At 46.8% G+C, this 16,924-nt stretch overlaps 1 protein-coding gene across 3 annotated transcripts in view; it reads right to left on the bottom strand.

Moving 5' to 3' along the window:
• L3MBTL1 (L3MBTL histone methyl-lysine binding protein 1) overlaps nt 1–16,924 on the bottom strand; it is a 74,792-nt gene that overhangs the window by 21,105 nt on the left and 36,763 nt on the right. The window contains exons 10-17 of one of the 3 annotated variants that reach the window (XM_029614325.1): nt 15,860–15,995; nt 12,737–12,837; nt 9,106–9,257; nt 8,200–8,276; nt 7,591–7,676; nt 5,798–5,908; nt 4,931–5,045; nt 332–390 (exon numbers count right to left, since the gene is read on the bottom strand). In XM_029614325.1, the coding sequence (XP_029470185.1) occupies nt 332–390; nt 4,931–5,045; nt 5,798–5,908; nt 7,591–7,676; nt 8,200–8,276; nt 9,106–9,257; nt 12,737–12,837; nt 15,860–15,995 (837 nt within the window). The remainder of the gene's footprint in view (nt 1–331; nt 391–4,930; nt 5,046–5,797; nt 5,909–7,590; nt 7,677–8,199; nt 8,277–9,105; nt 9,258–12,736; nt 12,838–15,859; nt 15,996–16,924) is intronic. The other 2 variants (XM_029614326.1, XM_029614327.1) reach the window with 2 other exon arrangements.

Genomic DNA, 16,924 nt, shown 5'->3' with positions numbered 1-16,924 from the left:
GATGTCAGAAGGCCCAGAGACTACAAGGCAAGGCAAGGAAAAGTTCATAAGGCCCTGAGGCCACGAGGCAAGACAAGGAAAGACCTGGGGAGGCGGCAAGACAAGAGTGGCTACGGCAAGGAGCCAAGGACAATTCGATGCGGAAGCATCTTGGGTTTGGTAAGGGAGGGTTACGTAGGGCTGGAGTCTGTGTGTGGTGCAGGAAGGGAGGAGATGTTTGGCCAGCCTGGTGTACATGCTAGTCGAGGTCCCCTGGTGGAGGGGAGGCTGCAAGACAGGCTGTCATTAGAACAGGGATGAGATGATGAGAACAGTTCTGAGCAAGGCTCACCGGAGACTTCTGCTGGTAGAGAGGTGTCGTAGTCAGGGTACAGTGAGGCTGCATAGCCGCTGAAATCATAACAAGCACTTAGGTAAGCAATACATTACTTATTCATTCCTACTAGCCAATAAAAAGCAAGGGATTGGATGCTAATGAGCCTTTTTAATGAGGTATTAAAGGTGGCTGCTTTTGTTTAGAGACACAGAGAGAGAGAGAGAGAGAGAGAGAGAGACAGGCATGTAGTGATGACGTGAGAATCTTAAGTGCAGCTTATCTAGTAATACCGAAACTTATAGTTGATAGTTATTTTATAGCTAGGGCAAGTAAAGTGATATGTTTAAATAAACTTCGGTTTCTTTACTTTTAAAGTAAGTGAACAGTATTAGCACAGCCCTTACATAAATGTAGTGTTAAGCAACTTTATTTTCAGAAGATTTATCATGAGTCTATTTAGAAATAGAGAGAATTTACTTTAGCTCAATGTGTTGAGATATTGCAAACTTCTCTGTGAGCAGGCCTGGTGCCACCGGGTGTGCAAACCATGCAATTGCGCAGGGCGGCACACCTGGTGGGGCAGCATCGGGAGCAGAGAGAGGCCCATACCACCACTGATCTGATCCTATCGGCGGCGGAAGAAGCAGAGACCCGTGGTGCCACTGGTGAACTTGATCCCACCGGTGGCAGAAGAGGAGGCCTATAGTGCCGCTGATGGTCCCGATCCTACCGGCAGCAGAAGCAGGAGGACACAGCAGAAGAAGCCCATCTAGCAGCTCCTCCTCTGGAGCTGGCTCTATGGAATTCAACACTCGTGGTGCTAGCACTTCCTGTATTCTTGCGAGATGAGAATACAGGAAGTGCTAGTACCACGGGTCTTGAATTACCTCAGGGCCAGCACATGAAGAGGAGCTGCAGAATGGCTTTTCTCCACAAAGAAGGAACAAGCTAGGAGCAGCAGTGGAGGAGGAATGACCCATGGACTTTGACTGCCTGGTCTGCATATGTGTGTGTGTGAATGGGATGCTGCCTGGGATGGGTGTGTGTGTGTGTGTGTGTGAGAATGAGAGCCTGCCAAGCATGGGTGTGTGTGTGTGTGTGTGTGTGAGAATGGGAGGCTGCCTGGGATGGGTGTGTGTGTGTGTGTGTGTGTGTGTGTGTGAGAATGAGAGCCTGCCAAGCATGGGTGTGTGTGTGTGTGTGTGAGAATGGGAGGCTGCCTGGGATGGGTGTGTGCGTGTGAGAATGGGAGCCTGCCTGGGATTGGGTGGATGTCAATGGGAGATTGTCTGGTGTGTGTGTATATATACACACATATATATATAATTTATTTATTTATTTAGTGCTTTTTTTATACCGACATTCATGATACGGATCATATCATATCGGTTTACAAGGAATAGGGGGATTTAACATTAACCATAACATTAATCACAACGAAGAGGCAAAAAGTTACAATAAAACAAGGGTAATGGAACTTGGAAGATGAAGAAGCTGCAGTAGATGGGAAACTCGGTAACTATTAGGGATGTGAATCGTATTTTGACGATTTAAAATATCGTCCGATATATTTCAAATCGTCAAAAATCGTTAGAGCCGCGATACAACAACAATTTCCCCGATTTATCGTTAAAAAATCGTAAATCGGGGGAAGGGGGAGGGGAAGGGGCGCTGGCGCCGGCCGTACGGCAACACGATTCGACTGCAGGAGGTCGTTCCGGACCCCCGCTGGACTTTTGGCAAGTCTTGTGGGGGTCAGGAGGCCCCCCCAAGCTGGCCAAAAGTCCCTGGGGGTCCAGCGGGGGTCCGGAACGACCTCCTGCAGTCAAATCGTTTTTCCGTACGGAAAAACGATTCGCGGTAGGAGATCGTTCTGGACTCCCGCTGGACTTTTGGCAAGTCTTGTGGGGGTCAGGAGGCCCCCCCAAGCTGGCCAAAAGTCCCTGGGGGTCCGGGAGCGATCTCCTACGCTCCTGACGTTGGGGCACAAAAAAACAAAATGGTGCCGGCGCTACCTTTGACCTGTCATATGACAGGTCAAAGGTAGCGCTGGCGCCATTTCTACAACGCACGGAGGACCGAGAGTAAAAGATCACACCGGGACCCTTCCTCTGGACCCCAGGTAATTTAAGGCATTTTGGGGGGGTTCGGGAGGGTGGGGGATTTATTTTAAAGGGTCGGGGTGGGTTTTAGGGTTGTTTTAGTGTGCCAGTTTTCGATTTACACGATTTACACGATATTTAAAAAACCCAAACTGCGACGATCCGATTCCCTCCCCCTCCCAGCCGAAATCGATCGTTAAGACGATTGATCACACGATTCACATCTCTAGTAACTATAGTAAATCATTTACAATGTTTGAGATGGCGTGCACTGATCAGTTACAATGTCTGAGATGGCTTGCGTTAAATAGAAGGCCTTAGTACATGATCTGAAGCATAGCTGATGTGGCACAGCTGGTGTAGCTCTGGGTTAGGGGAAGGCTTGTTGTGTGTGTGTAAATGGGGACTGCAGGTGGATTCCTACCTGCCAGCAGCTGAAATGAAGATGAGGGCCTGGAGCTGCTAGTAGATCCCAACCAAAGAAGAGCTGGAGACACCTGGGGGTTTGTCTGAAAGGGAGCATGTGTGTGTGTGTGTGTGTGTATATATATATATATATATATATATATATATATATATATATATATATATATACACATACACACACTTAACATGAATAAATGAGTTTTGAAAATTGCTATAATCAGTGTGTTACATTTACATGTGCAACTCCTTTGAAAATTAGCTCCTATGTGCTTTGTGTTGTTTAATGTTTTAAATTATGGATGGTTGTTATGTACTCTGCAATGAACACATTGTGGAGGTTGTAAAATAAATAAATGAATGGATGAGATAAATAAATGAATGAATGAGATAAATTTGCATGCAATGAAGGCAGTGCCTGCAGATCTGTCTCCTGCATATCCATTGTGGATATCCTGAAAACCCGACTGGCTGGGGGGGGGGGGGGGGGGGGGGTCCTCAGGACAGGTTTGGGAACCACTGGTCTATTCAACAATCACATGAGGTTAAACCGAGAACTTATGTTCAAATTCTGGCCAGAATTTATGTGGGAACAACTCCTTCGTCATTTGCTTGAATTGGGACAGACAGAGGGAGGGGGTTTGTGATTTTTCTGTTACAGGGGCAGCTTAAGGCAATCTGCTGCCTGAGCCAAAGGATGAAATGGTGAATTCCTCCACCATCCCCCACACAGCACAGGTCAAATCACCGAACAGGCAGGGGAATCCCCCTGAAGTCTACCTATGGGTGCGTTGTCATCCTGCACCGCCGGCAAGGTGAGGCAGCTACTGCAGGGGTGTTTCAGAGGGCACTTGCTGCCGCCCCTAAATTTTCCCACCAGAGGCAGCCGCGTCATCCTGCCTGATGATAGAGCCGCTCCTGTTCTATTATAGCCTACAAAAAGCTAATTGTCTTTTTTTTCCACTGCTAATAAATTCTCCTTTTATTATAATGCCATGCGCTTCTGTTTCCCATAGAGTATAAAAACCTAAATGCGTTATATAAATGTACATGCATTGATTTTTCTTACGTTACCTGCAATAGTCGTAATAGTTTGTGTTTATATTATTTGATGCTCTTTGTACTTTCTGCTCCCGGCTCTCCTCCCTCTCAGCTGTACGATTTAGAATGGGCATGGGGAGCTTGCCCCACAACTAAAGGTTCTCCCTGGGAGCTACCCATGCCCATTCTAAATCGTACAGCTGAGAGGCGGAGTTATTTATGTGGCTCCTCCCATAAGTGAGGGTTTACATCATACTGGAACTGGAGAGGGGAGTGGCAAAATAGCAAAATGGGGAAAGGGCTGCATAAAATACTATTTCTGAAAAGCTGAGTGGGCCACATGACAAAGCTTCGCTGGCCCACAGGCAGCCTGGTTTAAAGATAATGAGCATGAGCTGTGTTCCTGGCAACAAAACTCCAACTCTGCAATCCAAAGGAAAATATTTGTCAAGGTTTTGTGTGTCATTTTAATAGATAACCCAGTCAACATGGAGGGAGCTATTTTGTGTAACAGTGATGTCACCCCTGGCACGTAATATGCCTTCCTTTAAGAAAACGCAATGAACCGGCTGGGCAAAAAATGAGATGTGAAATGCTCCTATTTGAATGAATCTCTGTTGAGGACTGGAGTTTCGGGGTTGCCCAAGCACATAGTGGAGGATCTCCCTCCTAGCTTCCCGTTTGTGGAATAAGCTTCCCACTCAATTACAAGATGTACCAAAATTGTCATGTCAGATCCTGGTTAAAATCCCCTCTGTTCAGTCAAGAATTCCCTGCTGCCCAGCTTCCCCACTTTCCCTTACAATTATGAATATTCATCTTCCTCACTGACTCTCAGCTCCCACCACCTTGATTAATTTACTGTAGTAACAGTCCCTGGGTGTGAGCATTGTATACCCATAGAAATCAGCAAAAAGCATTCAGATGGCCCTTTAAGAGAGAGCGAGACAGTCCATGAAAGGGGCACTACAGGATGGAACGGCCACCACTGTCTGGGAGGGCACTGGTTAAGACTGGGATGGGCAATGGAACTGGCGGCAGTACTTACGGAGGGGGGGCTGCAGTGGATGCCCAGATTTAGCACACCATCCCACGGGATGAAGGTCCGGATGATCTGCATCGATCCAAAAATCGTAGATGTGACTCCAGCCATCAAAGTGGATCTAAGGAGACGAGCAACATTCCCACAGATTCACTGTATCTCAGAGCCTGACAGCATTGTGTATTAGGACCCAGAAGAAGGGTCTGTGCTAAAGACTGAGCCCCCACATACCTCTTTAAGGGCCTGATTCATCAAGGTATTTTCCCCATAGACACAGAATGGGAGAAAAGCCTTAGTGAATCAGGCAGTAAAGTAGTAGTGGGTCAAATATGGAGGAGTTACTGTATGGTGTGGAAAGAAGCCAAACAATTTACTTTTACACTCAACTCTGCCAATATATCTCAGTCTAGACCTGAGGCACGCTTTGCCTCTGGCGTTCTAGTTCCCAATCGCCTCCTCACATAGCACTGCGTATCTTTACTAGCACTGCAGAAACGATGAGCAGTAGCAAGCATACCCTGCTAGTGGAGTCGTAAATCCCAAATACCTGTCAATAAACTTCAGTCTTGGCCTGAAGCACTTCCTGTTACTGAAATTCTAAACCCTGCCCACATCTGCACATAAACCTCACTCTTGACCTATCTCGTTCGATGACTGTAGAGTTGGGCTTCTCAGGGAAGGAAGCCAAACCAAAGAAAGGCAATTGTGCGAGGGTAACAAATTCCTAATTCATTGAAAATGGTTTGTTTTTTTAACCTATTAATGGGCATTCAGAGTACAACAGGATGGCTTCTTCAGAAGGGCAGCAAATGCCAATGACGCCAAAGGAGAAAGAGAGAAAATGAGCAAGAAATGAGAGCTGAGGAGATGCACCTTTATCCTGTAATCTTCTACATCCTCCACTGTGGCAACTCGGACAAGGGATGCGTTCCTCCTGTCCACAGCCTCCAGTCTCATGTTCACCAGAAAACCATGGGGTGGCCGCTGGGGAGGGGGGGAAAGACAGTATGGATGGGAGACAGGGACACTGGAACTCAGATGCATAATCACTATTCATTTTACTCCTTCCCCTCCCTAACCCTCCCCTCCAACAGAGCTAGAAGTTAATGAACACCCACTGCTGCGTCACCAGCCTGCCACTCTGGAAGGGAGATCAAGTGGTCACCCCCCCTCAAACAGCTCCAAATAGCAGTAACACCAGTTACAGTAAATACATAATCATTTGGGTCTCCTTAGTGCCTACCATTCCAGAAAAGATCACAAATTCTTATCCTGCCAGAAAGTAAACACGCAACCACCTCTGGGATGCATTTTTGACATTTCAGACTGCGTGACAGCTTCCCAGAGGAGAAGAAATAAGGGTCAGTCATTATTACCAGCAGACTACAGGTAGGAGATCTGACACGTGGGAATAAAGTGATGCATCTCGTAGCAGCACAGACCCGTGGGAAGGAGTAAAAACTGTTTGACCATAAAAGGTGAAAAACCTCTTGAACGTGCCTCTTGTGAATTGACCAGGGGAAGAGTTCGCTCTCAGATGTGGGTCTGGCCACTCACAGTGGAGTCCTTCACTTGTAGCTAAAAAGGTCATAGGAACATAAAAAGTGCCATGCAGGGCCAGACCAGTTGTCCATCGAGATCAGCACCCTATCTCTGACAGAGGCCAATCTGAATTTCCAGCAGATCCATTCCTTGTTGCCAGCCCTACGCCTGCCTGGTTTATAACTGTTAACAGACCTGTCATCCAGGAACTTGTCCAAACCTTTGTTTTTTGACCTGGCAGCTTCCTCCTGTTCCTTTGTGTTTCTACCTCACTCGGAACCAGGACCGGGATCTGGTGTCATGGGCCTTCATTCACAACTACCTGGAGATTTGTCCCCTGTTTTATATCCCCACCCCTCAACACACCCAGTCTGGTCACTGCAGTGTTGATCCTAGGCCAGGGACCCTGAACCAACGCTCCTTCCAGAGCCCTGCAAACATGGGCCCTGAATCCAACCACTAGGTGTCGCTCTTAAACAATGACCACGACTCCCTTACCCCTCCAGGGCTCTGATCGCCCCAGGGAATGGATGGCCTGACTCGGGGATCAAACTGGGGACCTTCAGCATGGCAGTGCACAGTCTTGCCACCGAGTCTGCCTCACGTATTTTAGAAAACTAAGCTATACTACTAGATTTAACCACATTCTTTGAACAAATTCCATAGTTTAATTGTGTACTGATAGAAAAATGACTTTCTTACATTAACTCTGCTACCACTTAAGTTCATAGAGTGCCCCCTAGTTCTAGTACCATCTGAAACCTTTCGCTATTTACCTGTTCCACACATTCGCGATTTTACACACCTGTACCATATCCCAAGTTTAGATTGCTCCCTCTGTCCTGTTGAGCTGTGCTGACTAAAGATTTAGGGTTTGCTTTCTGGATCGTGGCGCTACCCCACCAGGTAAAATAATTTCTTTGGCCGCTGCTACCCTCGGGTTGGGCTGGCAACCCCGAGTCGCACTGAGTGACCAAGGCAGCAAACGGCCCAAGCCACCACCTGCATCTCCTATAAACTGAGCTTTCATTTTGCTCTGTAGCTCCTGCTGTGGTGCCTCAGGTCAGTTTGATCCCAACATCAAGCCCAAGTGCTGTCCTGCTCTGGGAGGTGGCAGTACTCACCACTTTGAAGGCTCGAGCGGGAACAGCAGAGGCTCCGGTTTCCGATAAATATTTTTCCCAGCTGAAATTGTCAGGGTCTGGATAGTCTAGAAAGAAAAACAATTTGATATCAGGGAACAGAATAGCCCTGGGAGGTCCCCCAAGTAAGGTCTTCCACTCCCAGGGTCAGCTGAAGTTAGGGATGCAACAGAGGGCAGCATTCACAACCCCCTCCAGAGGTGGGATCATGCTTAGGGATGACCATCTAGTGGCTGGATAAAGGGTTTGTGACTGCGGGGTTCCAGATAGATTTCCAGTGCATGGCCCCTGTCTCAAGACCGTCATGCAAACAGCCAGACTGGATATGTTGGAAGGTAGGCAGGATATAAAACAGGGAACAAATTCCCAGGTACTTGCAAATGAGGGCTCATGGCCTCAGAACCCAGCCCTACTCCTGAACGGCAGTACGGGGATGCATTTAAATTGCCCATCCGTGGACCAAAATTCAGTGTCAATTATACAGTTGGGGCAGACAGAGATTTTAAAGCCCAGTTCTTCTGACAGTGCCTTAAGGTCTCCAGTGAGGAGGGGACTCCTGGGCTGGGGCACTGAGTGGGGTCCTGGACTCACCTTGCGGAGGCGTTAGCGCTTTGCCTTGCTCTTGACACCAGCCAACTGGATGGATATATGGACTGCTGGGGTCGCACCTAGAACACGGAAGACTGGAATACATTCATGGCATCTAAACCACGCCACTATGAGGCATGCTGCAAGCAATGGAGCTGAATCAGCATATGGGGGGCCCCTCCCTCATCCCTCTAAAATTGAAAGCAGGAAGAAACCGGAAGCAAACACATCCACATGTCCATCACAGACAGGTCTGGTTTTCAGATATCAGAATGCATAGTCATAAGAGAGAGAGAGATTTGAATATGGGCAGTCTAAGAACTCGGTCAATGTGCAGATTTCATTATCCTGAAAACCAGATCTGTTTGTAGCCCTTAAGGATTGGAGTTGGCCAACCCTGGTCACCGTGATTGGATTTGATGAGCCCTGCCAAAGCCTTAGTAAGGGAGTCACGAGATGCATGGATCATCATGTACAAGTTTCTCATTTAGCCAAGCAAAATGTATACATTTCTGGTAACAAATTCCCCACCTGCTCATCACTGCAGCATACAGAAGCATAACAAATTAGCTGGGAGGGAGCAAGAATGGGTGCTCCTGGGTTAGCTTCAGCATGTTTTTACTCAACGGACTTAAAACATTAACTGCTCTCCGGACTTGCCTCCTAACCAAGCCCCACCTTCCTGCCCTTACACTACATTCACTCTTTGGCTCATCCTGTGGGTTAAATTAGTATTCTTTTTCCTGCCATCTCATAGCACAGCACACATCATGAATTCACGGTTCACATGCCATGCCCTCTCCCCCTCCCACCCCCTCTGCCAACATGCAGTGCTCTATAAATGCTATATAAAATAACAATACATTAACTGTGACAAGATCTGCTGAGCTCCCGAGGACTGCAGCCTACCAGTAGTCATAAGTATCATCCCAGTTGTCAAAGTGCACCAAGAAAGAATTGTCTACCACATCCGTAACTGTGGCGACACAAATCAGGGACGGGTTCATCCGATCCACGGCTTCCAGTTTCATGCCAATTCGGAATCCAGAGGGAGAGGTATTCTGGAGAGAAGAAGAACAATAGGACAGCATTTCATCTTTCTTTCAGTCACTTTTGCCCACCCACAGCACTGGGCCTGGTCGAGAAAGGGCCCCATCCGGATCTGACCAACTCGCACTCTGCAGCCTGGAGAACATGCGATTCTCTGTCCTTTCCGTCACATGTTATGGGAGCAGTGGAAGAATTATTCAAAGCTGACACTGTATAAACTTCCAAGAACACAGAGGTCCCGTTTTTAGGACTGGAGTCAGAATCTGCATGGCATTCTGGGAAACAGAGTAGCCTTCCAGGCTACAATCAGGCTGCTCGGCACTCTGAGCATAAAAGGGTCTCTGAGAGCCCCAGAGCTCCTTTTTATCATCATCTCCACATAAGTCCTATGTTAGTCCCAAAAAAAGGCATCACAGCTAGAGCTGCCATCTCACTCAGATCAATCCAATGAGGCTATTCCAGTCCTGCTTTTGCCCCGCTCTGAGCTTTTCTTCTGGAAGTCAGAAACTTGAAATCTGTGCGTGCAAGGGGAGCAAACACCAGGCGGATCTGGCTCAGGCAGCAGCCCTAGTCACTACCTGCAATGATTCCAAATCTCTTGAGCCCATTAACGCAACAATACCTCAATCCCTTCCCACAATTAAGCTCTGGAATTTGTTGCTAGAGGACGTGGTTAGTTCAGTTAGTGTAGCTGGGTTCAAAAAAGGTTTGGATAAGTTTTTGCAGTAGAAGTCCATTAACTGCTATTAATCGAGTTTACTTAGCTAATAGCCACTGCTATTAATTGCATCAGTAGCATGGGATCTTCTTGGTGTTTGGGTACTTGCCAGGTTCTTATGGCCTGGATTGGCCACTGTTGGATGCTGGGCTTGATGGACCCTTGGTCTGACCCTGCATGGCAATTTCTTATGTTCCCCCTTATATGGGGCTCCCTAAACCTGTCCTGGGCACCCCAACAGCCAGTCGGGTTCTCAAGAAAGCCACGATGAATATGCATGAGATTAAATTTGCTCTTGATGAGTCTCCAAATGCAAGCAGATTTATCTCATGCATATTTATTGTAGATATCCTGAAGACCCAACTGGCTATGCAGCCCCTCCCCCAAAGACAGGTTTGGGAAGCCTTTTTGAAAGCCAGTTCACAGCCCTTGACACACATGCAAACAGTAGAGATGTGCTTCGTTTAAAGATATTGGTTCGGGCTTCTGATTGGGCGCTCCGCGGAAAATTTTGTTTTCGCATGGTTCTTGTTTTTTTTTCAGCAATTTTCGATGAAGTGCATTAGTGCGCACTAACAACCAGTTAGTGCACACTAGCTCAGCATTAGTGCTCAGTACTCCAAACGAGTTAATGCGCACTAGCTAGATGTTAATGTGCATTAAGGCCCGTTAGTGCGCACTAACAGGTTAGTTAGTGCGCCCTAATAGAACTTACAGTGCACTAAGGGGCGGATTTTAAAACCCCTGCGCGCCTATTTTGCATAGGCCGCCGGCGCGCGCAGAGCCCCGGGACGCGCGTAAGTCTCGGGGCTTCCTGTCGGGGGCGTGTCGGGATGATGCAGCGTTTAGGGGGCGGGACAGGGCGTTTCGGGGGCGGCAACAGGGGCGTGGTTTCGGCCCAGGGGCGTGGCCACGTCCTCCGGAACAGCCTCCGGGACCGGACCACGGAGTGGGGCAGCTGGCCGACAGGCGTAACTTTGCCAACAAAGGTAAGGGGGGGGTTTAGATAGGGCTGGGGGGTGGGTTAGGTAGGGGAAGGGAGGGGAAGGTGGGGGGAGGGCGAAGGAAAGTTCCCTCCGAGGCCGCTCCGAAATCGGAGCGGCCTCGGAGGGAACAGGCAGCGCGTGCTGGGCTCGGCGCGCGCAGGTTGCACAAATGTGCACTCCCTTGCGCGCGCCGACCCCAGATTTTATAAGATACGCGCGTATCTTATAAAATCCGGCGTACTTTTGTTCGCGCCTGCTGCGCAAACAAAAGTACGCGCTCGCGCAAGTATTTAAAATCTGCCCCCAAGTATGTAGTAGTGCACTGTAACTAATGTTAGTGCGCACTAAAAAATGCAACTTAAAAATTTTAAAGTATCAATTCAGAGGAGTTCGTTAGCTAGAAAAACAGTGCGCACTAATTGGTATTACTGCGCTCTAAGAGATATGCAGTGCACAGTAACTCCATTAGTGCGCACTAACACGAAATACGAATTTTGCCGAAATTTCAGCAAAAATTGCTTTCTATATCGGTGCTACCAAACCATGACGAATAAGACAATATCGTTGACATTGTCTAATTCGTGAAAAACGATTGCACATCCATAGCAAACAGTACACATCACAGAAAGCACAGACCTAGAACGTTTTATTGGTTAAAGTTCTCATCCTAGACGGGGTCATTTTCAATAGTGAATAACTCGGCATATATGTGCATAAGCAAATTCGCCTACAGTTATGCCTGTATTTTATAAATTGTGCAGTGGGAGCCTCGCAGTCTATAAAACACCGCTTATCACCGCACTAAAGTACGCGAGTATGTTTCAGTACAAGCACATTTTTTAATGCAGGGATCCACATAATTGATACACCTATTTTATAAAATTAAGTGCATATATTATATATATTAAATAAATGTAAGATATGCACCTAATAGCCTCAGTTTATGTGCAGAGACAGGTATATTATAAACTTGGCTGATGTGCGTAAATATCTTGCTTATGAAAATATTTGTGTGTGTACTTCCAAGCGCCAGTTCGCCAAGAACTCCATCAGTTGACCCACTTCTTGCTCCAGATCCCTAACCCCACCAAAAAGCTGCAGACAAAAGAAGTCAGTTTAATATCTACGGCCTAATTAACAGGTATGAATGCATGCATGCAATGTTCGCCAATGTACATGCGGACTCCATTTCTAAAATAAGTTAAATGAGCATGTATTTCGAAACACTTCCCTGGAATGCTCTCAGAACAACCTTTGCTGCAAGTACTCTTCCTCGGAGAGGCAACCGTAGGCACATAGTCACTTATCATGCACAGAGGCTACTTATTCATGTGTATGCTGATTTTACATGCAGAACCCCTACGTACGTCTTTGAAAATTACCTCCTTTATGTACTAATAATAATAATCTGATGCTGTGCTTTGTGAGGTTCTGCCAGGCACCTGGTGGCACTCAGTCTCTATTTAGGCAGGCCCCATTCAATCTGGCACACCAAGCCCATGGACAGTTACTTTCCTGGCAAGGATAAGAATACAGAGAGTCAACTGTTCAGCTGAGAGTGAGCTGCAGACATCCACCTGCCTTACAAAGTCCAAATCACACGTGCTGTTGCTGAATTGTGACCTGCTCAGAAGAACTCAGAGGGCACCAAGGCAAGGATCAAGTGATCCTGTTGGCATTTCCCTTGTTGTACTGAATTTACATACTGAAGCATAGCTCTTGCAATTGCCCAGAGGAGAAAAATGAGATTTGTTTTGGAGATGGCAGGTCAAAGGACATCACTCACATTATTAGGACTCACAAAGAGATGCTTTGGTGCTGCCTGTGTTTTCATCACCCTTAGGTAGTTTGTCCAGTTGAAGTCTTCCTCCTTGTAACCTAAACAACCTCAGGAAGAAATCAGAGAGAAAGGGAGAGAAAGGGAGAATGCAAACTTGGAGTTGCACTACAAAGAAATAATAGGATGTATATCTTACTATAGAAACACAGGCTAGGGTGTGCTGTAACACTGTAATGGCACAGGATAAGATGTGTCTTACTATAGAAACACAGGCTAGAGTGTGCCATAACACTGTAATGGCACAGGATATGGTGTATGTCTTTCTATAGAAACACAAGATAGGTTGTGCTCTCACACTATAATAGCATGGGATAAAGTGTGTCTTACTATAGAAACACAGGCTAGGGTGTGCTGTAACACTGGAATGGCACAGGATAAGGTGTGTGTCTTTCTATAGAAACACAGGATAGGTTGTGCTGTCACACTGTAATGGAACAGGAAAAGATGTGTCTTACTATAGAAACACAGGCTAGGGTGTGCTGTAATACTGTAATGGAACAGGAAAAGATGTGTCTTACTATAGAAACACAGGCTAGGGTGTGCTGTAATACTGTAATGGAACAGGAAAAGATGTGTCTTACTATAGAAACACAGGCTAGGGTGTGCTGTAATACTGTAATGGAACAGGAAAAGATGTGTCTTTCTATAGAAACACAGGATAGGGTGTGCTGTAACACTGTAATGGCACAGGAAAAGATGTGTCTTACTATAGAAACACAGGCTAGGGTGTGCTGTAATACTGTAATGGAACAGGAAAAGATGTGTCTTACTATAGAAACACAGGCTAGGGTGTGCTGTAACACTGTAATGGCACAGGATAAGGTGTGTGTCTTACTATAAAAACACAGGCTACAGTGTGCTGTAATACTGTAATGGAACAGGAAAAGATGTGTCTTACTATAGAAACACAGGCTAGGGTGTGCTGTAACACTGTAATGGCACAGGAAAAGATGTGTCTTTCTATAGAAACACAGGCTAGGGTGTGCTGTAATACTGTAATGGCACAGGAAAAGATGTGTCTTACTATAGAAACACAGGCTAGGGTGTGCTGTAACACTGTAATGGCACAGGATAAGGTGTGTGTCTTACTATAAAAACACAGGCTACAGTGTGCTGTAATACTGTAATGGCACAGGAAAAGATGTGTCTTTCTATAGAAACACAGGCTAGGGTGTGCAGTAATACTGTAATGGAACAGGAAAAGATGTGTCTTACTATAGAAACACAGGCTAGGGTGTGCTGTAATACTGTAATGGAACAGGAAAAGATGTGTCTTACTATAGAAACACAGGCTAGGGTGTGCTGTAACACTGTAATGGCACAGGATAAGGTGTGTGTCTTACTATAAAAACACAGGCTACAGTGTGCTGTAATACTGTAATGGCACAGGAAAAGATGTGTCTTTCTATAGAAACACAGGCTAGGGTGTGCTGTAATACTGTAATGGAACAGGAAAAGATGTGTCTTACTATAGAAACACAGGCTAGGGTGTGCTGTAACACTGTAATGGCACAGGAAAAGATGTGTCTTTCTATAGAAACACAGGCTAGGGTGTGCTGTAATACTGTAATGGAACAGGAAAAGATGTGTCTTACTATAGAAACACAGGCTAGGGTGTGCTGTAATACTGTAATGGAACAGGAAAAGATGTGTCTTACTATAGAAACACAGGCTAGGGTGTGCTGTAATACTGTAATGGAACAGGAAAAGATGTGTCTTACTATAGAAACACAGGCTAGGGTGTGCTGTAACACTGTAATGGCACAGGATATGGTGTGTGTCTTTCTATAAAAACACAGGCTAGAGTGTGCCATAACACTGTAATGGCACTGGATAATGTATGTGTCTTTCTATAGAAACACAGGCTAGGGTGTGCTGTAACACTGTAATGGAACAGGATAAGATGCGTCTTACTATAGAAACACAGGCTAGAGTGTGCCATAACACTGTAATGGCACAGGATATGGTGTGTGTCTTTCTATAGAAACACAGGCTAGGGTGTGCCATAACACTGTAATGGCACAGGATATGGTGTGTGTCTTTCTATAGAAATACAAGATAGGTTGTGCTATCACACTATAATGGCACGGGATAAGGTGTGTCTATATTACTATAGAAACACAGGCTAGGTTGTGCTGTCACACTGTAATGGAACAGGATAAGGTGTGTGTCTTACTATAAAAACACAGGATAGGTTGTGCTGTCACACTGTAATGGAACAGGATAAGATGCGTCTTACTATAGAAACACAGGCTAGAGTGTGCCATAACACTGTAATGGCACAGGATATGGTGTGTGTCTTTCTATAGAAACACAGGCTAGGGTGTGCTGTAACACTGTAATGGCACAGGATATGGTGTGTCTTTCTATAGAAACACAAGATAGGTTGTGCTATCACACTATAATGGCACGAGATAAGGTGTGTCTTACTATAGAAACACAGGCTAGGGTGTGCTGTAATACTGTAATGGCACAGGATATGGTGTGTGTCTTTCTATAGAAACACAGGCTAGGGTGTGCCATAACACTGTAATGGCACAGGATATGGTGTATGTCTTTCTATAGAAACACAAGATAGGTTGTGCTATCACACTATAATGGCACGGGATAAGGTGTGTCTTACTATAGAAACACAGGATCCTGTGTGCTATCTTACTGCAGTAACTCTAAATCTTTGTTATAATGTGAGCAGAAAGGGCAAATCTTTTAGCAGCAGTGCTTTCACTTTTACAAGTTGTGTTTCCCTATTCCCTTAAATAAAGTCCAAAAATGCACTCCTGGGACCTTTCCACAGGCTGCACTGTGCATCAGCCGCCCCAGAAGGACCGAGACTCCCAATCTCTGGATGCAGCATGCCCATGACACAGTTCACAGCAGGATCCTGAAGGGCTTTCCGGGCTCTGCCTGACCATGAAATGGGCTCTTTCCAAACTTCTGTCTCAAGGCAAGGGAGGAGGAGGAGGAAAATCCGCCAGCGGCCAGACCGGCAGCGTTCTCCTTTCTGTTCCAGGGCACCTCCAGGAGCTCAGGCCTGCTTACCCCCCCCCCCCCCGCACGATGCCCTCTTACCTTTAGGGGGCTGCAGCTTGTGCCCGGTCCTCTCACACCAGCCTGCTGGGTGAATATTGGGGGAGTCGGCGTTCACCCAGAAGTCATGGCACTCAGAATAGCCATCAAAGTGAAGGCGCACTCGGTAACCATACACCTGCAGGGGAAACGGGAGGCCAAGAGGCGGACAGGAGGGGGGGGGGAGAGGGAAACAGGAAGGAACGACAGGCAGAGGGGGAGAAAGGGCAAGTGAGGAAGGAGAGAGAGACGAAAATTAGAGCGAGGAAAGGAAGGTGGGGGTCACAAGCAAAGACGATTCACAAATATTCAAATATCTAATCAACGCCCCAGATCCTTACATCTGGCAAGCTGACCCATCAGAACCAGTGCAGTGCGCTGGGGATCCCTAAATGGGAGGGCGGAAGGAAGGAGCCAGAGGTGCATAGAGAAAATAACATAAAAATAAAATGAGAGACTGAGGCCTGCTTGAGCCGCTCGGTACTCTAAGAATTGCTTAGTTTGCCTACGCCTAGAGCCGACTCTTCAGGCCATGCCCTACCTCGAGAGACCCAAATGGCAATCAGCTCTTGGAATTCCATAGAAAATTCATGTGCTGCTCAATACGCTTTGTGCCCTGCTATCAAAAGCAGTTTAAGCATGGGAGGGGGCCACAGCAGTTACTCAGGTGCAGAGTCCCCTGGGAACGTCTTGGAAAAAAGGCACTGCGTCTCCAGTGAGGCGCGGCGCGCGACAAGAGCCAGGCACGCCAACGAATCTGACCATCCAGAAAACGTACTTACTGATCCCGAAAGAAAACCGCCTATGGCCAGAGGCCTTGCTCTTCTCTACCTTTAAAAACGCGGTGGCCATGGGTAAAAAAAAACCCAGAAAAAAAAATCTTTTGCCAAGTGGGGGCCCCTCCGAATTGCAGTCCATCTAAAATCCTGCTTTCCATTTCACCTTAAAAAGTCAGGGGGGGGGGGGGGGGGGGCGGTGGATCCAGATATCTTTCATGAATTGTTCTGCCCATGGGGCTTGGCGCATGTGATTTCCGCCAGCATGAGCACTAGGCCGCGGCCGCAGCAG

This window comes from Rhinatrema bivittatum, chromosome 8 (genome assembly GCF_901001135.1).
Source record: "Rhinatrema bivittatum chromosome 8, aRhiBiv1.1, whole genome shotgun sequence".
NCBI lineage: Eukaryota > Metazoa > Chordata > Amphibia > Gymnophiona > Rhinatrematidae > Rhinatrema > Rhinatrema bivittatum.
Note: the sequence above shows the minus strand (reverse complement) of the source record. Positions and strands in the feature narration are given on the sequence as shown.